This window comes from Daucus carota, chromosome 7 (genome assembly GCF_001625215.2).
Source record: "Daucus carota subsp. sativus chromosome 7, DH1 v3.0, whole genome shotgun sequence".
Lineage (NCBI taxonomy): Eukaryota > Viridiplantae > Streptophyta > Magnoliopsida > Apiales > Apiaceae > Daucus > Daucus carota.
The window spans coordinates 14659091-14679008 of NC_030387.2; the positions used below are offsets into that span (position 1 = coordinate 14659091).

Sequence of the window (19918 nt, forward strand, 5' to 3'; positions counted from 1 at the left end):
TTTATTCGAATATTTATGTCAACCCTTCGGGGTTTAACTCCTTTATTTATTTGTCAACTTATCTATCGAGTTAACTTCTTTTGCATATCATGCTTTTAGCTTCGAGCCACACTTAGCACTTTTCAACTTCGAGCTTTTATCCATATTGATTCATACTTAGGATTTCTATCTTTAAACATGTAAGTTCAATTTAGAACTTGTGAACCTTTCATCAAAGACAGCACAAGTATAAGTAAAAATGACTTGGATAAACAAGCTAGATAATCCTCAGGACTTTATTATTATAGTAAAAGAAATAACTATCTTTGGAAATCAACTACATGGCAGTGGTCAACATGACCTTATTTTTGTGGTAACTACTAACTTCTGTTATCACTGAGCAGACATCAAATATAATATATCTTTAAGTTGGTTGCATGCCAACTTCTGGGAACTTCAACTCCTTCCAAGGTTTGAAGTTTGTATGAGCCATGGCCTGTGACAGTCTTGACTTGGTAGGGACCTTCCCAATTTGGAGCCATCTTGCCTTTGGGACCTACCCCAGAAGCTTCAATTTTTCTAGGTACCAGATCTCCTTCCCGGAAGTATCGCTCCTTAACCCGTAGGTTATAGTAACAGGAAGCTCGTTTCTGGTTTTCCACAATCTTAGCATGAGCTTCATCACGAATCTCATCAATCATATCAAGTGCAAGTCTCATACCTTCTTCATTGGCTTCTGGCTCATACTGCTGGACCCTGGAGGATGTATGAGTGATTTCGAGTGGCACCACTGCCTCGGCTCCATAAGTCAGCTGAAAGGGAGTTGCCCCAGTTGAAACCTTACAAGTTGTTCGATACACCCATAGTATAGGGAGTATCTCATCGGCCCATGATCCCTGGGCTTTCTCAACTCTTTTCTTCAGTCCATCAAGGATTATCCTATTGGCCACCTCAGCTTGTCCATTAGCTTGAGGATGGGCAACTGAAGTGAAACGTAACTCAATCGAGTAATCCTCACAATAACTTCTAAACTCAGCATTATTGAACTGAGTCCCATTGTCTGTAACCATGACTCGAGGTATTCCGTACCTGCAGATAACATTCTCCCACACAAATTGAGCAACTTGCTTGGTGGTTATCTTGGCCAACGGCTTGGCTTCAATCCACTTAGTGAAATAATCAATCGCAACCAATAGAAACTTTCTCTGCGCACTAGCAAGTGGAAACGGTCCAAGAATATCCATCCCCCACATTGCAAAGGGGATAGGAGTATTGATAGATGTCAGCATCTCAGGTGGCTGTCGTACAACGGGTGCAAACCTTTGACAACGATCACACCTTTTCACATAGTCTTGAGCGTGCTTTAGCATATCTGCCCAATAGAATCCAAGGCGAGTTACTTTATGAGCTAATGCTCTTCCTCCGAGGTGTTGGCCACACACCCCTTCGTGAACTTCTCTGAGGGCTTCTCGAGCCTCATCCGGCCTCAAACATCTCAAATAAGGGATCACAAACGATTTTCTATATAAGGCCCCCTCAATGAGTACATACTTAAGGGCCCTTACCTGTAACTTTCGTGCTTCATCAGCATTAGGCGGTAGATGACCGCTTTGTAAATACAACTTAATCTCATCCATCCAAGTGGCCCCTGTGTCAATGTGGGCAACTAACTTTGCTTCGATGCTTGGGGTTCTCAAAACCTGATAATAAACGCTTCCCGAGCACACCTCATCATCGGAGGATGCAAATTGTGATAAGGCATCAGCCTTGGTGTTCTCCTCTCTTGGCACATATTCTACCAAGCATTCTTCGAATAGTGCCATCTGGGTCTTTACAATCCTTAGGTATTTCAGCATAGTCTCCTCACGGGCTTCAAACTCACCATTCACTTGGAAGACTACAAGCTTTGAGTCACCACAGACCTTCAAATTCTTTACCCTCAAGGTTCTAGCTAGACTAAGTCTAGCTATTAATGCTTCATACTCTGCTTCGTTATTAGTGGTCGGAAAGTCTAGCTTAATAGCATATTCCACTGTAAAGCCATCAGGGCTTTGGAGCACAAGTCCTGCACCACTACCTTTTGTTTTCGAAGCCCCGTCAAAAAATAGTAGCCAATATTCTTTAGGTTTTTCTTCCTTAGTAGGTTCTTCTACCTTGTCTCCTTGCCCCCCGGCTTCCTGGTTGCTAATGGTGCATTCAACTAGGAAGTCAGCTAAGGCCTGAGCTTTAATCGCCGTTCGAGGCTTGTATCGGATATCAAATTCTCCAAGCTCAATTGCCCACTTGATCAATCTTCCACCAGCCTTAGGGCTATGTATAACATTTCGGAGAGGTTGGTCTGTCAAGACTTCTATCTTATGAGACTGAAAGTAAGGTCTCAACTTCCTCGAGGCCGTAATCATGGCCAAAGCAAACTTTTCGATCACTGAGTAATTGAGCTCCGCTCCATGCAGAACCTTGCTCACATAGTATACTGGTTTCTGGACTTTGGATTCCTCCCGAACCAGGACGGCGCTTAGTGCTTGTTCCGAGACAGCTAAGTATACATACAGGATTTCGCCCTCTTCGGGTTTTGATAAGAGTGGTGGCTCTGCCATATATTTCTTTAGATGTTCGAAGGCCACTTGGCTCTCATCCGTCCATTCAAAGTTCTTAACCTTCTTTAATGCTTTGAAGAAAGGCAAGCACTTGTCTCCTGACTTGGATACAAACCTTCCCAAAGCTGCAATTCTTCCTGTCAGTTTCTGAACATCCCTTACACTCTTTGGGGGTTCCATATCTAGGATAGCTTTTATCTTGTCGGGGTTGGCTTCAATACCACGCTTTGAGACCATTAGACCCAGGAACTTCCCAGACCCGACCCCAAAGGCACACTTAGCTGGGTTTAACATCATCTTATGCGTCCTCAGGACTTCAAATGCCTCTCTAAGGTGTTGAAGGTGATCTGCTTTGTTCAAGCTTTTCACCAACATATCGTCTACATATACCTCCATAGTCTTACCAATCAGATGTTTAAACATCTTGTTTGCAAGGCGTTGGTACGTTGCTCCTGCATTCTTAAGTCCAAAGGCCATAACCAAATAACAAAATACACCAAAGTCAGTGATAAACGATACCTTGGGTACATCGTCCTTGTCCATCCGGATCTGATTATATCCGCTGAAGCCATCCATGAAACTCAGCATCTCATGGCCAGCAGTGGCATCTATCAGTGTATCAATTCTTGGAAGAGGAAAACAATCCTTTGGGCAAGCGTCATTTAGGTCAGTGAAGTCTACACACATCCTCCACTTCCCATTAGCTTTCTTGACCATAACAGGGTTGGCCAACCATTCTGGAAATTGAATTTCCTCAATAAACCCGGCTTCCAGCAACTTATCGACCTCCTGTTTAATGGCTTCTTGCCTTTCGGGAGCGAAATTCCTCTTCTTTTGCTTAATCGGTTTCCTATTGGGATTCACATTCAACTTATGGGTCATGAATAAGGGATCAATACCTGGCATGTCAGCCGCTGTCCAAGCAAAAACATCACGATTGTTCCTCAAGAACTTCATTAGTTCCTGCCTCAAGTCTTCCTGAAGTAAGGCTCCAACATAAGTAACCTTTTCGGGTTCCTCAGTATACAATGAGATTTGAATCAAGTCCTCGGCGGGCTTGCCTCTTCTTTCTTCCTCTTCTCGGACATCGAGATCCTCTATGGGTAGTACTTGCCCCCCAGTTCCTCCAGATCTTAGTGCCCCAATATAACAGCTGCGGGCCATTTTCTGATCTCCTAATTCTTCTCCAATTCCGTTCCTAGTCGGGAATTTAATCTTCATGTGGCAAGTGGACGGGATTGCCTTAAAAGCAGTGTATCCCCGTCCTCCCAAGGATGGCATTATAGGTTGACGAGGCTTTAACAACCAAGAAATTTATCATACATGTGGCTTGTTTAGGTTCGGTACCCATAGTTACAGGGAGTTGGATCATGCCTTCAATCTTGGTTTCCACATTGTTGAAGCCATATATCGGCATGTCCGAGGGTGTTAGTTAAGTATCGGAGTATCCCATCTTTTCATAGGCATCATAGAACAAGATATCCACCGAGGCTCCATTATCAATGAGCACTCTCTTTACGGACGAGTTTCCAATCACTGGTGTAATTACTAAGGGGTCATCATGGGGGAACTTTACCTTCTCGAGGTCGACGTTATCGAAGGCCATTGCATAGTCAATTTTTGCCCGCTTCGGGGGTTCTCCAACTATACACATTACTTCTCTTGCATAAGCCTTCCTCGAGTTACTGGAAGTACCTGCGGCTGTAGGCCCTCCGGAGATCACATTAATAACAGGCCCTCGAGGCTGACTTCTCTTGTCATCGTTGTCTCTTCCACAGTTGTCATTGTCCCGATAACTTTTGTCTCCAGCCTTGGTGAACTTGGACAACTTGCCTCTTCGGATCAAGAATTCAATTTCATCTTTTAGCTGCCGACAATCATCGGTTTTATGCCCCGTGTCTTTGTGGAATCGACAATACAAATCCTTGTTTCGTTTCTCGGGGTCAGTCCTTATGGGCTTCGGCCATCGGACACTCTCATCCTTTTCGATCTCCATTAGGATTTGACTTCTTGGGGCATTGAGTCTAGCATATTCAGTGAACCTTGGTCCTACCTTCTTTTTAGCAGGGGACTTCTCATCATCATCCTTTTTGGCATACTTATTCTCAGCGTTATACTCGGCGTCATTCCCACATTTCTTAAAGTTAGCGTTCGGCCCTTGATTATTCTAGGATTTTCTTAGGCTTTCCTCTGCCTTAATATACTTCCCGGCTCTCTCTTGTAAGTCGTTCATATTATCAGGGGCTCTCTTGGCTAGAGACCTGCGAAAATTGTCATCAGTGGTACCTTGCTGGAGTGCAATAATGGCTACCTTCTGATCTAGGTCCGGGACCTTCAAGGCCTCTTTGGTAAAACGATTCATATACTCCCGGAGTGATTCGTTTTTACCCTGGTGTAAATTCATTAATGAGGCGGAGCTTTTGGCGTGAGTTTTACTTCCAACGAATTGTCCTATGAAGGCCCTGCTCAAGTCAGCAAAACAAGAGATAGAATTAGGGGGTAGGCGACTATACCAATGTTGGGCCATTCCACTCAAGATTTGAGGAAAAGCGCGGCACTTGATCGCTTCCGTGACAGGTTGGAGTAACAGAGCGTTCATGAATGTTCGAACGTGGTTAGCGGGATCACCCGTGCCATCATAAGCTTTTATGGTTGGGAGCTTGAATTTTCTTGAAATCCTTGCACCCATAATTTCCTGGGTGAAAGGCGGAACAGGGTTATCAGGATCGCCCGCGGGTAACAAGTGAATCTGATTCATGACATTCTGACGGGGGTTTTCATCTCTTGGTTCCGGAGGCGGCAACCTTGCCTGGTCCCTTTTTAATCGTGCAATTTCCTCCTCATAAGCACGGATTCGATCCTCATAGGCTTGGTTCGTTGCTCCACGGAGCTCATTAGCCTCCTGCCTATGGCGGCGTCGACGGTGCCGAGTATGATCGGTATCTCTTCTCCTTCGAGGGGGGGTATCACGCTCTTGCTCCGACTCAGAGGAGTCGTAATCAGTTACGTGCACATAGTCATCACCCGTGCCTCCACGAGTGGTTGTTGTGACGGTTGAGTAATGCGTGCCGGCGTCGGTGACGGTTGCAATTACTCGAGTCAGAGGGGGCAGCGAGCCAAAAGTCAGGGGAGCGGTAGTTTGAGCAATGGTCGTACCGAGCGGGAGGGAGGTAGTTACAGGGGTTGATTCAGTCGAGACTCCAGTGGTGGTTCGGCTTCGTGGGACATGGATTTCAGAACGTGGTCCGGTTGGGTTCGTCATGGTTGTTGTTTCGTGTCCCACAGACGGCGCCAAATGTTATGGAACAGAAAACAAAGGGGGTGAGCGATTCGTGCTTTGGACTGGTCTCGATGCGAGATGCCTACGTATCCTCGGAGAAGAATCAAGTCCAAAACGTAGTTCTATTTTGGAGGGGCAGAGCCCTTTATATAGATACTTCGGAGTCAGAAGCTGAATGGAAGTACGATTCCATGTATCAGACTTCTTATCGAAGTATGCTTCGGTGTCGGAGATAAGACTGAACTCTTATCTTCGAATATTAGTGTTTATCATGGACTCCCGGACGTTTATCCGCGAGAATTAGTAGCTTTACAGGACTCAGGCTCGTAGCTGGGCCGTTACATGGGCTTCGAGTCCATCTAAATTCTCCCTACGATTCATACATCTGGGCTGGGCCGTTATTGGATCGAAGCGGAATTCAGATCTGACTAAACATGACACTCGGACCTTTATTGGATCGGGTCTTTTTCGGATCAGGTCGTAATTATCCCAATCCCTATCACCTACCTTTTACCGCATATGCAAAGACATCGATCCTGTTTTCAATAGACATCGGTTTTTAGCCGATGTCTAAGCCCTTTTTTCCAGTAGTGTGTTAACTCCGCATTAGTATGATATTGTCTGCTCCGTGCTGTGGCCATTTCCGCACGAATTTATTTTTGGGCTCCCAAAAGCCCTCATACTTATGGTGTATTTTAACTGCTTATATTCAAGACAAAACTTCTTTCCGCCCAACCCCCTTAGTCAGGAAGACTTTCGACACAAATTAAATACCTCCAATCGTAATGCTGGAGAGCCTCCCACATCACATAATTACAGCCCGTAACCCCTAGATCAACTTCTTAACAGTAATGGATGTAAATTATATTCTTTTAGCACTCCAACTGGTGATTCCAACCAAATCACCAGCTCCTCAATCCTTATTTCTTATGAATGTGGAGCGACTGAGAGGGAGAATAGTGAAAACCCGGACTTGTATTCAGATGTAAGAAAACTTTTGTCACAGGATGAAAATTCTTTCACAAAATACACAAATATCCTGTGATCCGTTAGGGAAGATTTAACGGCCGCCAACATTTTAAATGCCCGAGTCGAATGTCAACCACCATTCTGCTATTTTTAAAATTCATTCATAATTTTGTAAATCGATGTAAAATATAGCCATCCTCCTGTAATTTATTCTAATATGTTTTTTTTATAATAAAGATGTGTTTAAAAATATAATATTTGAAAGTGTTTCAAAAATATTTGGTATGTTAATATAATCAAAAAAACTTACCACGTCAAGACACATTATCTTTAGCTCGATACATAACATTTTACATTTCAAACTCATTGAACAAAATTTGCCCTCAAAATTGTTACAAAAATCTCAATGTCTTTAATAATCGAATATGATCAATACTTAGCTCTTATTAAACAGACATGATATTACAATTTACAATTTTTTTTGAGACAATAATATCAAGATGGTAATGTCGTATTTCTAAGAAGATAGTAGATATATATCATCTGAACTTAATTAGCTAATAGGCAAAAAATCTCTATATCTAGTAATTAAATCTTGAATGGACAACAAATACAGTATTGTACTAAATTTGTAAAAATTGTTAAATAAAAATTAGATATGATAAATTAATAAAATTCCTCAAAATTCAAATAAATTATGCTTTTTAACTCTATATAAACGCCAACCTGCATTGAAGAAGAGTATATCAAGGCGAAAATAAATGGAGGTTTTGAAAAATATTGTCTACATCTTGCTTATCGTAGTGGTGTTAACTCCATCATCAACTGCAATTTCAACTGGTAATTTCTTAGATAACAAATCCATCATGTTATAAATTCGTGAAACTTACTACTAGTATCTTGTCAATTTTATTTCATATACAAAAATTTGCGTACATCTTACCCTCTGAAGAGAGATACTATACTAATTCTTAATCATTCGATTATTAGCAAGCAAAGTTGCAGATTTACAATCCAAAAATCTCGTGTGCTATCAACCATGTAAAGCGGTTCAATTTCCATGTGATCTGTCCGTTTGCAATTTTACATGCAAACAATGTGGATTTAACCGCGGAGTGTGTGCACAAGATGATAAATGTTGTTGTCGCTCTGAATAATTATTAGGTATTATGTAATGTACTCTTCCTCTAAATAATTTGTTTAATTTGTTGAATTAAAGTTTTGACAGCATTTTCTAAGCTTTATCATGTATCCGTTATGATTTCTCTACAAAAACTTGTGTTTTTTTTAACTAATGCACAACATGGTAATGCAAATTCTTAATAAGTTCGAGAATCGAGTAAGCGAGGACAATATGATTTTTACAACATTTTCAGCGAGCAATTTTCAATTAATGCAATAAACGGTATTCTCGTTCGCTTGATATTTCTTGTCTACACTAATTGTATGATTTTGTTAAACAAATAAGAGGTTTGTATAGTACGTGTTCATGGACGCATATGCTACACACTAAATTATATGTCTTATGATCATTTTGATAAGTGTGGGTTTTATATATGCAGAGAAGTCATTGTTATTAAATAAAAATCAATTAATATAAATTAAAATTATAAAATTTAATATTTTTCATATATCATGAATAACCATAAACAAGAACATTCTATCAGTATTGCTTCTTGCACTTGATTTTTTTGTTTGGGACTAATTTTTTGATTTTTTTGAATAAACAACAAAATCGACTTGGATGATAGATTCTCGAAGGGACAAAAGGTTAACCGGTGATTAGTCAGCAGAAATTATGTGATACCTGAGTTCAGGCATTAGAATGTTCGCACATCTTTTCGAGAAATATAAAAATCATTCTACTATTTGGTCATCTGTATTTGAGTGGTTCAACTGCTAATTGCTGTTTTTTTAACGATGGATGTTCTATACAAAGATATATTACTTCCTCCGTTTCAAATTAGATGTCCATTTTAAAAAAATCACACAGTTTAAGAAAAGTGGATATTCATAAATTAATTGCATTAAATGATCAAAATATGTGGAATGAGATTGATCTAGCAAATGTAAATAAGAGATGTGTGGAGTAGAATTGGCTTTGGAGATGTGATTTTGCATTGAAAGTTAAAGTGGACAAGTAATTTGAAACAAAAAAATTTCTTAAAAGTGGACATGTAAATTGAAACGGAGGGAGTATTACAGAACAAAATCAATTTCAGACATATAATTATTTATTTATGCTAATTAAATGACGTCTATCTGATTGAGATTCTTAAAATTTTGATTTGTTTTTATTCGTGATCTCCAAAGGTATTTAATTTAGATTATGGAAAAAGAATTAAAATTTTAGGATATTTGATTAAAATTTTTAATTATCTTAAATTAAAATAATTGAGATTATTTAAACTCTATTAAAATATGATATTATTCAAAATTTGAATTTTTTATAATTTTAAAAAATGATGAATTATATGAGATTAATCTGTTTATTTTGTATTTTTAGAATTCTTTTCGTAATCATCGAGATTTTGAAAGATTGTACTTAAATCTAATAAATCTACGTTTCTACTTTCTACATCAACTCTTTCATATTTTACTCCAAATTCATCAACCTCCACATAAAATTAAAATCACTTGTAATTCATAAAATATTATTAATTAATTAAAATCTGGATTAAAATGCACCCAATCGCCTTACGTGTCTTTTGGTTAATTTAGAATATTATTTTAATTATATATTTTTGAATTGTTGATTTAGTTTTGTATTAAAAGTATGTATATAATTGTATATATACGGATGAAATAAAAAGGGAAAAAAAATTGATTTTTCATACCCATGCATGAAACCCACCTCCCTATTTGAGTAGGAAAAATTCATACCTTCTGAATTTGAAGTATGAGTTTCAAAATGAATTTCTCTTACCTAAACACCAAATATTGGTTTAAAATGAAAATACCCACACCAATAACCAATCAGCCGAACCAACCCACATCTTAATGAGTTGTCAGAAATTTAAAATGGAAAAACTAGAAGGAGAACATCTAAAAACACTATATACAATTTTAGCTAGTCCTAGGTTCTTTTGCCGCAGGTTAGCAACATGAAACTTTTTTATGGTTTGAGGTTTTGTTGTTACAGAAACCACAGCTCTACTATTTTACACCAAAAAATTCCCTCAAGTAGTACTCTTGTGATTGAGAAATGCTATGTCCACAGGATACAGAAACCGTGTACAGAATGAGTTGGCACGGGTGATGTGTAAATCTTGTCTGCTACTAACCTAATCTCTCTCATTTCTCTTTTGTTTGTTCTTTATTACTTATTTAACTTTACTTTTTCTACATTACAACATTCATTTAATTTTTTCCTCTTATGTTTTACTACCCTTTTTATTGTTAATTATTTAATCTCACTCATGTTAACTTTATAATATCCATTCAATATCTACTCTCTTATTTTATTTGTCATCAATTCTTTCCTAAAACTTATATTTTATTTTTATTTTGTATTAAAAACTTAACAAATTAAAATTAATATGTAAAAAATCACTTGAATTTACAAAATTGAGGATTCTAGCATAGAATGAATTATACTTGTATTTAAAAATAATTTTAAAATTTCATATCAAAAAACATTAGAGTACTTTTATGTTAAACATGTTTTATAAAATTATGCACGTTAAATTTGTTTTATGTGTTTTCGAAATAATTTCTGTGACAAAATTTTTTTAAATATTTTTTTATGATAAATTTTTTTAAAATGTGTTTGTCATTATTTATATTTAAGATTAACTAACTACATGACATAACATCCATTTTAAATAATAATATGCTTTACATATACTAATAATTAACAAAAATAATAAAATTCTTGATTTAAGTAGCAAAACAGGAATGTCAAATAATTTTCGCTACATGGGAGAACTTAAATAAAAATATTCAAATTTCAACATAATCCTCTTGTCTCTTCCCTCGTGGTAAAATTATCGAAGAAGACTCATATTTAATCCTCCCATTTGTTTTGGATTCATATATATGAAATTATGATCACCATTCCCAAAAACACCTCCGTGCATATAAAATAATATATTAATATATACATAATTTAATAAAAGGGTTTAGTTATTAAATTATTTTATCTGTAAATTAAATGGAGTATAAAAGAATTTGCTTTATGTTGTTGATATTGGAATTTGATGAACGCGGAGCCAACGAGTTCAATGGTAGGAAATGTCCATGAACATGAATAAGGGAGGAATAATTATTGGTCATTGACAAATTATATTTGAAAAGTATGCTCCCCACAAATATTTGTATTTTCCTACATATATAATTATATTTATTATTAGTTAGGAATATAATAAAGAATGGCTAGTACCAAATATTTCAGATACTGAAGGCAGAGAAAATAATTTTAATTTGTTAAATTTTTAATACATAATAAAAAAATATATAAGTTTTAGGAAAGAATTGATGACAAATAAAATGAGAGAGTAGATATTGAATGGATATTAAAAAATTAATATGAGTGAGAATAAATAATTAATAATAAAAATAGTAATAAAACATAAGAGGAAAAATTAAATAAATGAATTTTGTAATGTAGGAAAAGTAAAGTTAAATAAGAAATAAAGAACAGACAAACAAAAGTGAAATAACGAAGGAGGGAGATTAGGTTAGTGGCAGACAAGATTTACACATCACCCGCGCCAACTCATTCTGTACACAGTTTCTGTATCCAATTTTGTGGACCTAGCATTTCTCCTTGTGATTTGGTTGCAATTCTTCCATTTAAGTACTCTTGCAACGTAGATGCAACCCATTATAGCTGGCTATGTAATCAGACTTAACAACTTCACTAATTATACATTTAAACTAAAAACAACTCCACCTTTCATTCTTCCTCACATTCTATATATAAAGAACATCACAGGGTCTGATAGCATATACTATTTCAACCAACATACACTATTCTTCAAGGATTTCAATTAAACAAATCCCTCTCCTTCAAAAATACATCAAAATGTTAAAACAGTCGTCAGCTACTATCTTTGTCACAGCGTTACTTGCAGCTCTGCATGTAGCGGCATTAGTGGCTGCAGTTGATCCATCGGTTTCAGAAGTCCCTGTTATTGAGATATACATGCATGACGTTCTCGGAGGCAACAGCCCTACAGCCAGGCCTATCACTGGCTTACTAGGAAACATCTACAGCGGCCAAGTGCCGTTTGCAAGACCAGTAGGCTTCCTCCCACCCAAAGGGGTAGCCATTCCTAATTCCAATGGTGCCCTTCCAACTGTTAATGGAAACGGCATTCCACTAGGTACTGGCTTAGCAGGTACAGCTTTTGCTGGAAATATCAACAACAATGGTAATAATGTGCAGACTCAGTTAGGACCGGATAATTTAGGACTAGGATTTGGAACAATCACAGTCATTGATGATATATTGACCACTGCACCTGAGTTGGGCTCACAGGCAGTAGGGAAAGCTCAAGGAGTCTACATAGCAAGCTCTGCAGATGGGAGTACACAGATGATGGCTTTTACTGCCATGCTTGAAGGAGGAGAGTACGGTGATAGCCTCAACTTCTTTGGAGTATTCAGGATAGGGAGCACTATGTCACGGCTGTCAGTGACCGGAGGTACTGGAAAGTTTAAACATGCTTGTGGATTTGCAGAGGTGCGTTCGCTTATTCCAGCTGGTCAACATGTTGCAGATGGCGTAGAATCATTGTTGAGGATCACCATTCATCTTAACTCTTAAAGTTGTTCTGCAGCAAGATGCATTTGTCTGTGTGTTTCCACCAATCTCAGGTTTATCTGCAATTTCCTTTGTAATATGTTAATGTGTGTGATATGAGCACGTATGCAAAAGAAACAAAATATATACATGTGTGTGCGCTTTAATATGAAATCTAATCCAATAAAACCATGTGTCCACAGACGCTGACCAGAAACTCTTATAAGTAACAACTTAACAGAAACCATCACCAATAAAGAAGCATAAATACAAGAGCAGAAGCAAATTCCAAACTTACTGTTGACGTGTCTCAAGTTGGAACTTTTTTAAATTTTACCATGTTTTTAGCCTAACATCCCCAGTGTCCATAAACATTAAGTATTGAGCTTCCGCCATGGATATTTAAGAGTCAAGATAACCCTGATCGCAAAAAGTTTTATCTATGTTGCTCTGTCCAACTCCTGGACACAGGTGAGGTAAAGGGATACGACATAATTTATTGATAAACAAGTATAATAGATATAATTTTGTAGCAAAAACTAGCAGTAATACTCAAATTAAACAACATTTAGTAAGAGAATCTGCAAATCAGGCATCGACTTCTTTCCCTTGATTCTCATTTCCCCTTTCTTTCTTCTCATCCTTTTCTCTTTAGATCCCAAGTACATTTACGCATTCAGCTGGTCGAAAAGTGTCAACATTTCAGTAAGGAACCGACACGAAATAAACGTCATGTCCAAGTGTCCCACATGGGTTGCAACCGAGAACAAAGAGTCAGGGCCAAATTGCCATCAGCATATTTAAGTTCCAGCAGTAGCAGCCAGCATGCTGTATACAGGCAGCAACTGCTACTTTCTGTATACCAAGACTCTCAAACATTAAGCTACAAAATTCTTTCTATGAAACATTTAGCAACATATCAATAGCACTACCTGTGAGTCTCTAACACAATAGCACAATCAAGCCTTTCTTTGAATTGAAACAAAAACTGAGGGTAAAACTTGAAACTTATCTTTATATCCCTCTAAATTAGTAAATATGACATTTCAGTTACATCATTCACTAGAAGATAAGAAATTGATTTCATAAGATGTTAAACATGTTTATGCATATTTTCGCAATAGACTGAACAACATAGACATTGTCACAATGCCAATTTGGCAGATTCTTGTGCTTGCAATACTGCGATGCTACTCAACTTGGCTTCAAAAAATTTATTCGCACAAATCTTATTATCTATTAAAATAATTCAGAAATGCAGGAATGGAATGCAGAAAATTGGTAAATAAACTGATCACAGCGACTGAATGTATTATATTACCAACACAAATTCTGGTGAATACAAGCAAAATAGAAAAATAAGCATACACTCCAGAATTAAGATTGTGCAAGTTAGTTGACTTTTTGACAACTTAATAATCTAGGTTTACTTGCACAGATTTAATTTCTTGTCTACCTTACACTAATAATTAATAATCATCCGGCATTGCTAGACAATCTAAGTAAACAAGTGATGTGGATAACAGATTGGAAAAAGATTAGTCACCACCCACTAATACATGATAACAACCTAATCCATGTTCATATTTCTAAGATTAAGCTTAACATAAACATACTAGGCACAGATTCTAAAATGGAATTACAGCAGAGAATAAATTAGCATTGAATCATGATAACACTAACAACTACAGTCCATATTATAAGCATGCTCATCAAACACTTTACATAAATACACGACAGAACAGACGCAAGAATTAGTTTCAGTGTCATATCATAGAAGACCGCGTTCGGCTCTTCTAATGCAGAAATAACAACCCATGGATGCTCCTGATTAAGAATTAATCGCTTAGTCAAAAATTAGTTTCAGTGTCATATTATAATGCTCTGAAACTCGGTACTTGGACATAAAAGTTCAGAGCCAGGGTGGCGTCATTTTATAATACAAAACATTTGACAAACCATCTGCATTTAGATACTCCACAAATCATAAAATACAAGATAATACGGAATGTATGGTAAGCATTTTCTTATAATATATCTGAACCCTGTTTTTACAACCCAAGCAAGAGTTTTGGCACATTTCACTACAATTGCTATATTCTTCAAAACAGACTTGCTAATTGTTTACACAAACAACTTATGAGATAAACATGGTATCATAAGAAACATCTGGTAATAAAAACCCAAAAGTTAATTACAAACCTGCCAATTCATGTATTCACTCAGCATTGGCATAGCATTATAGTCTCGAACGTATTCTTACAAACTGGTGATGTTAACCCGACTTAGTACAGTAGACTGATCAAGCCCATGAAGTGAATCTATCAAGTGCATCCTTAACGAAGCTGGCCCTTTAGCAAAGTCCATTGCCATCTCAGCAGCAACACCAAATACAGAAAGTGCAGTAGCTGTGGCTTCAAAGGCATGTACCGGGTCTACTGCAACAAATGCAGCAATAAGAGCAGTCACTGAGCATCCAGTTGCTGTAATTTTTTGTAGCATAGCCACCCCATTTCGTGCACCTACAACCCGCTTACCATCTGTAACAATGTCAGTAGCACCAGAAACCGCAACAATACAGCCATTTGCTTCAGCCAAGGCTTTTGCTGCGTCAATGGCATCGGTGGAATCATGTGTGCTATCTACACCCTACACGAACCAATTTTTCACGTTAAAAACATGTGACAGAGGCAACTATTTTGCGGTGTTTAATAACAAGACAAGAGAGTCTAGCACGAAAAAGGGCTCCATTAGAGCACGGCTAGCATACTACTTTCTTCTTTTCCCTTGATCAAAGACACCAAATCAAATATAAACATTCAAATTGCATTATTGCAACGAACACCGCATGCAATGAATAAGGGGCCATTTGGATTCTTAAAGAGAATTCCACTTGTTATGGTCTCATGAGGGTAAGTGTAGGTCTATTTACCCTCAACCAAACAACCCGAGAAAATTCCATACACTCAAGCATAATTAAGCCAAAAACATGTACTTTCATATAAAAAAATTCAAGCAAAAAAATAAACAATACAGCACAAACCATACACTCAACTCAAGAATGTCAAAAATCATCTAAAAAACAAATAAAAATACAATTTCAACCAAAAGGGCCATCATTTATACCTTACTCGAGCCCACAGAGGCCATAAAAAGGGCCAAAATCTCCGACCCATTTCCTCTAATAACACAAGGCTTAAGCTTAACAAGCTCAAGACAAGCCTCCAACCTGAAGCTTGAAGCTCCGGCAGCAACTGGGTCAAGGACCCACGGCTTCCCCGCCTTAAAAGCAAAATCAGCCGCCATTTTCATCGCCGGCAACCAATCGGAGGTAAGAGTTCCGACGTTGATGCAGAGAGCATGAATATTAGGAGTAAAATCAGGGATTTCTTGAAGAGAGTGAAGCATAGCCGGAGAAGCACCGGCGGAGAGTAAAGTGTTGGCCATGAGATCCATTGAAACGAAGTTAGTGATGCATTGGATCAAGGGTGATTGTTGTCTTGTTGATGAGAGGTGGGTCCATGCTGTGGAACCCCACTTAGTGCTTTCGTCTTCCATGGATTTCAGAGAGCTTGGGGGTAACAGTAACTGGTCTGGAGACTCTGGACTCCAGTCTCTTATGTTTTTTTACCCGACGTGTACACATTCGTGGGGATGATTAGAATGCAATTTTGGTTCGACTGTGTTTAAATTTTCTGCAAATTTGATTTTAAAACAAAAAATTGAAATAAAATTTGATTTAATTTTTAAGAAAATGTTTTGGTTCAGATCAAATAATTCGAATAATATATTATATAAATTTATATTCATATGACATATATATGATATCTATCTTAAAAATTATAATTATAATATATAAATTTAATTATGTCTAACTTTTATGAAGCGGTGGTAATTAATTGATAATATTTTTTAATAAATTATGACTTTTATAGTCGTCCAAAATAGAAAATGACCAAAAAGAGACGAAAGCGGTAAAGTGATGGGACCGATTATTTAGATTACACATTGATTACAGTTGAGCAAGATAACTGATATAGTTAATTTTATATTAAACAATTTTATTTTTGATAAGTTTTAAAATATTGAGAACAGAATGGACATCTCAAAAATAAAAATGAGACGGAAGGATTAACTCACAGTCGTACAAGAATCTAATTTCAGGCGAGAAATTTCTTTCGTTTAACCAAAATGCATGACATCTTGGACATTTAAATAGTTAAGCTTTAATATTCTAAAATAGAAATCCTAAAATAAAATATCACCTTATTCCTCAACTAAAAAGAGATAAAATTATGTCAAAATTAATAAAACAAATAAGAATTTCTTACAAACAAATCCAAAACAATGTAAATTTAAAATAAAAAATCATATTAAAAGAATCGAACGCGTTAAGTATTATATCAACTTGAATTTTAATGAACTGGTTTTAGTTTATGGATTTTATGTATTCTATCTGATTTTGAGATTTTGATTTTACGAGAATTCTTATAAAATGTCATAAAGTTGATATAGATTCTTTAGGATTTAAAAATAATGATTCAAAATCACATGGATTTTGGTGAGATTTCAAAAAACTTAAAATACACTGAATAATTCCATAAAATTCATAATTGTGTGATATCCAAAAAGATCTAGTATTTGAATACCATTATATTTTAATAGATTTAAAACAATCTCAATTGAATACCGTAAGATTTTAAAGCATAATTTTAAAATCCTGATTAATACCCCAAGTTTCGGTTACATTTTTTAAAATCCGATTTGAATACAGCTCAGATTTCATGAATGAAAAAATCCTTTAAAATCTTAATTGAATACACCCCCTGATAATATTTTATGAACTAAATAGCATTCAATAATATTAAGAATATTAAATAAACTCCTAAATTTGGCTACAATTCGGAATATGAACACTAGCTTAAAAAATACACATAAATATTTATATAAAAGACTTATAAAACAAAATATCATAACAGTCAAACCCAAGAATAGTCTAATTTTAGTACCTTGTAATAACAAATAACTACAAAAATAATGTTCTTAGACACTAATCATATACATTTGGTATACACCAACCATTACTAACGGTCCATAATATCTCATTGAGGTATAATAAAAACATCTTTATAGCCTACATCAATTATAATAATTGAGGTGCAATCATCTACAAACTCTTTGGCACATAATAATTCAGATTCTTCTCGAAGGATATTTATTATGCTAACATATATTAATGTTATAAATTAGAAAATCATTAATATGAGATATTATTTATGATTAAACTAAAAATTTATGATTTGTACTCCAATACTCCAATGTTTTTATGTACTCCATAGAACTTAACTCTATAATATCATTAATAAAGTATTGTCTTCATGCCATCTATTATTGTAGTCTCCCACTTCAACCGGATCCAATCACCTATGTACCGAATACCTATGAAATTAGTGTGACATTCGTGCTTATGTTGCGATAAAGCCTTAGTAATTAGTGTGACATTCGTGCTTCTGTTGCAATAAAGCGTTAGTCACTGGGTCTGCAACATTACCATTTACTGTATATGCAGATAACATATGTGTATATCACCTCTTTCGTTTATGTCACATATTAGGTGATATCTTCAAAGCACATATTTCGTCCTGGAATTAGCTCTAGGTTCCTTTGCATGTTCAATGGCTCTATTGTCATTTAAAGATCAATAAGATCATCAATCAATGGAACCACACCAAGTCCTGTAATATACTCAACCTCTATTGTAGAATCAGCTATTGTTTATTGTTTCTTGCTTACAGTGCCTCCATTAAGACAAAACACTAAACCAGACTGAGATATAGAATCATCTTTGTATGTTTGAAAACATAATCAGTAAAACCTCTTACAACTAGTCTCTCTTCTCCTCTATATACCAAGATGAATCTTTATTCCTTTTCAAGTACTTAAGAATATTTTCTATAGTTGTCTAGCGATCTTCACATGCATTAGACCGGAATTTCTTCATCATGCTTACTTATGTGTCCCTTTTCATTCAATGATTTAGGACTATAGTCGCTTAAGATATATATCATATAAGACTTCGGGATAAATCCCCTTTTAGAATCTTGGATTCCATAACGAAGCAAACCTTGTCAGTATATGTACTCTAACTTAGGCCAATTAACCTTTTTTATATATCTCTTTGAATCCTGATTACTAGAATATAGGATGCCTCGCCTAAGTCTTTAATCGAAAAACTTTTTCGCAAACAAGACTTAACAGCCTGTAGAGAAATATATACTGCACTATAAATAATATATCATCAACATATAATATTGGGAATGTCATATGACTCCCACTAACTTTCTTATAAACACATATTCATCTTCGTTTTTGAATAAAGCCAAAATCTTTGATTGACTGTTCAAAACAAATATTCCACCTCCTTGAGCCTTATTTTTGTCCATAAACGAATCAGGGTAACTTAAATACCTTTCCAACATCCTTTGGATTGACAAAACCTACAAGTTGTGTCATGTACACATCCTCTTCAAGGCTTCCGGTAAGGATCGTTGTCTTGACATCCCCATCTGCCAAAAATTATAATCATAATAAGATGTTGTTGCAAGCAAAATTCTAAGAGATTTGACCATTGTTACTAGTAAAAAAATCATCATAGTCAATATTATGAATTTATTTAAAAAATCCATTTGCACCCTATAAATTTTACTTCTTTTAGGTGGATCAACCAAAGTCCATACTTGATTATTACACATAGAATCCATTTCAGATCTCATAGCTTCTAGCCATCTCTTAGAGTCTGAACTATTCATAGCATCTTGGTAGGTGAGGGGCTCATCTTAATCTATAAGCATCATATCACCATTTTCAACTAAGAGAAATCCATAATATCTCTCAGGTTCATGACGAATTTTACTAGATCTTCGAACAATCTGTGTTTCTTGAGCAGTGTTATCTTCGATATTAACTTTAATATCTTTTTCATGCTCCAATTCTGGTCCCAACATTATCTCATGATCCCTGAGCTTCACCGAGACCTATTTTCTTCACAATATTTTAACCTACATTTTCCAGAATTTGTTTCGTGAAATGAGAAAATATATGTATTTACCGTATTAAAAAATACATTTGTAAAATGACACATCCTCGTTTTATGTAGTAGAATTTAACATAAACCAGATTATAAAAAATATGAATCTAGAATTTGAGTTTTTAATTTCGGGTAGGGTCGGGTTTGATAAACAAATGTCATAAAAACTGGGTTGGGTTAAAAGAAAGTTCACACTAGTCCTATATATAAAAATTTTAAAAGCACGTTAAGCCCAATAGACACAAGGCCCATCCATAAGT

The 19918-nt window shown here is 36.1% G+C and overlaps 3 protein-coding genes across 5 annotated transcripts; 1 reads left to right on the forward strand and 2 right to left on the reverse strand.

Annotated features, from left to right (window-relative positions):
- Positions 1 to 4008: 4008 nt before the first annotated feature.
- LOC135147911 (uncharacterized) lies at positions 4009 to 5838 on the reverse strand. Its single transcript, XM_064081962.1, has 2 exons — positions 4863 to 5838; positions 4009 to 4733 (listed from the first exon to the last, which is right to left on the reverse strand). The coding sequence occupies exons 1-2, from the start codon at positions 5836 to 5838 to the stop codon at positions 4009 to 4011; spliced, it is 1701 nt and encodes a 566-aa protein (XP_063938032.1).
- Positions 5839 to 11704: 5866 nt separating this feature from the next.
- Positions 11705 to 16225, reverse strand: LOC108196865 (hydroxyethylthiazole kinase). 3 transcript variants are annotated; one of them, XR_010285633.1, is made up of 4 exons: positions 15698 to 16225; positions 14774 to 15220; positions 12870 to 13251; positions 11705 to 12651 (listed from the first exon to the last, which is right to left on the reverse strand). XR_010285633.1 is itself a non-coding variant. In XM_064081427.1 (2 exons), the coding sequence occupies exons 1-2, from the start codon at positions 16127 to 16129 to the stop codon at positions 14831 to 14833; spliced, it is 822 nt and encodes a 273-aa protein (XP_063937497.1). In that variant the 5' UTR covers positions 16130 to 16225; the 3' UTR covers positions 14583 to 14830. The 3 variants fall into 3 exon arrangements, 1 of the variants encoding a protein (XP_063937497.1); XR_010285632.1 differs by lacking the exon at positions 12870 to 13251; XM_064081427.1 differs by lacking the exons at positions 11705 to 12651; positions 12870 to 13251 and having other exon boundaries at positions 14583 to 15220.
- On the forward strand, positions 11852 to 12722 carry LOC108196867 (dirigent protein 16). The gene has a single exon (XM_064081428.1). The coding sequence runs from the start codon at positions 11852 to 11854 to the stop codon at positions 12593 to 12595; it is 744 nt and encodes a 247-aa protein (XP_063937498.1). The 3' UTR covers positions 12596 to 12722.
- Positions 16226 to 19918: the final 3693 nt, after the last annotated feature.

What these genes read in the sequence shown, in the direction of transcription:
- LOC108196865 (XM_064081427.1), bottom strand. Translation starts at nt 16,129, where the DNA reads ATGGAAGACGAAAGCACTAAGTGGGGTTCCACAGCATGGACCCACCTC. An exon ending in CCTCTGTGGGCTCGAGTAAG is followed by an intron (nt 15,221 to 15,697) that starts GTATAAATGATG and finishes TGGTTCGTGTAG; the next exon opens with GGTGTAGATAGCACACATGA.
- LOC135147911 (XM_064081962.1), bottom strand. Translation starts at nt 5,838, where the DNA reads ATGACGAACCCAACCGGACCACGTTCTGAAATCCATGTCCCACGAAGC. An exon ending in CATTATTGCACTCCAGCAAG is followed by an intron (nt 4,734 to 4,862) that starts GTACCACTGATG and finishes AGAATAATCAAG; the next exon opens with GGCCGAACGCTAACTTTAAG.
- LOC108196867 (XM_064081428.1), top strand. Translation starts at nt 11,852, where the DNA reads ATGTTAAAACAGTCGTCAGCTACTATCTTTGTCACAGCGTTACTTGCA.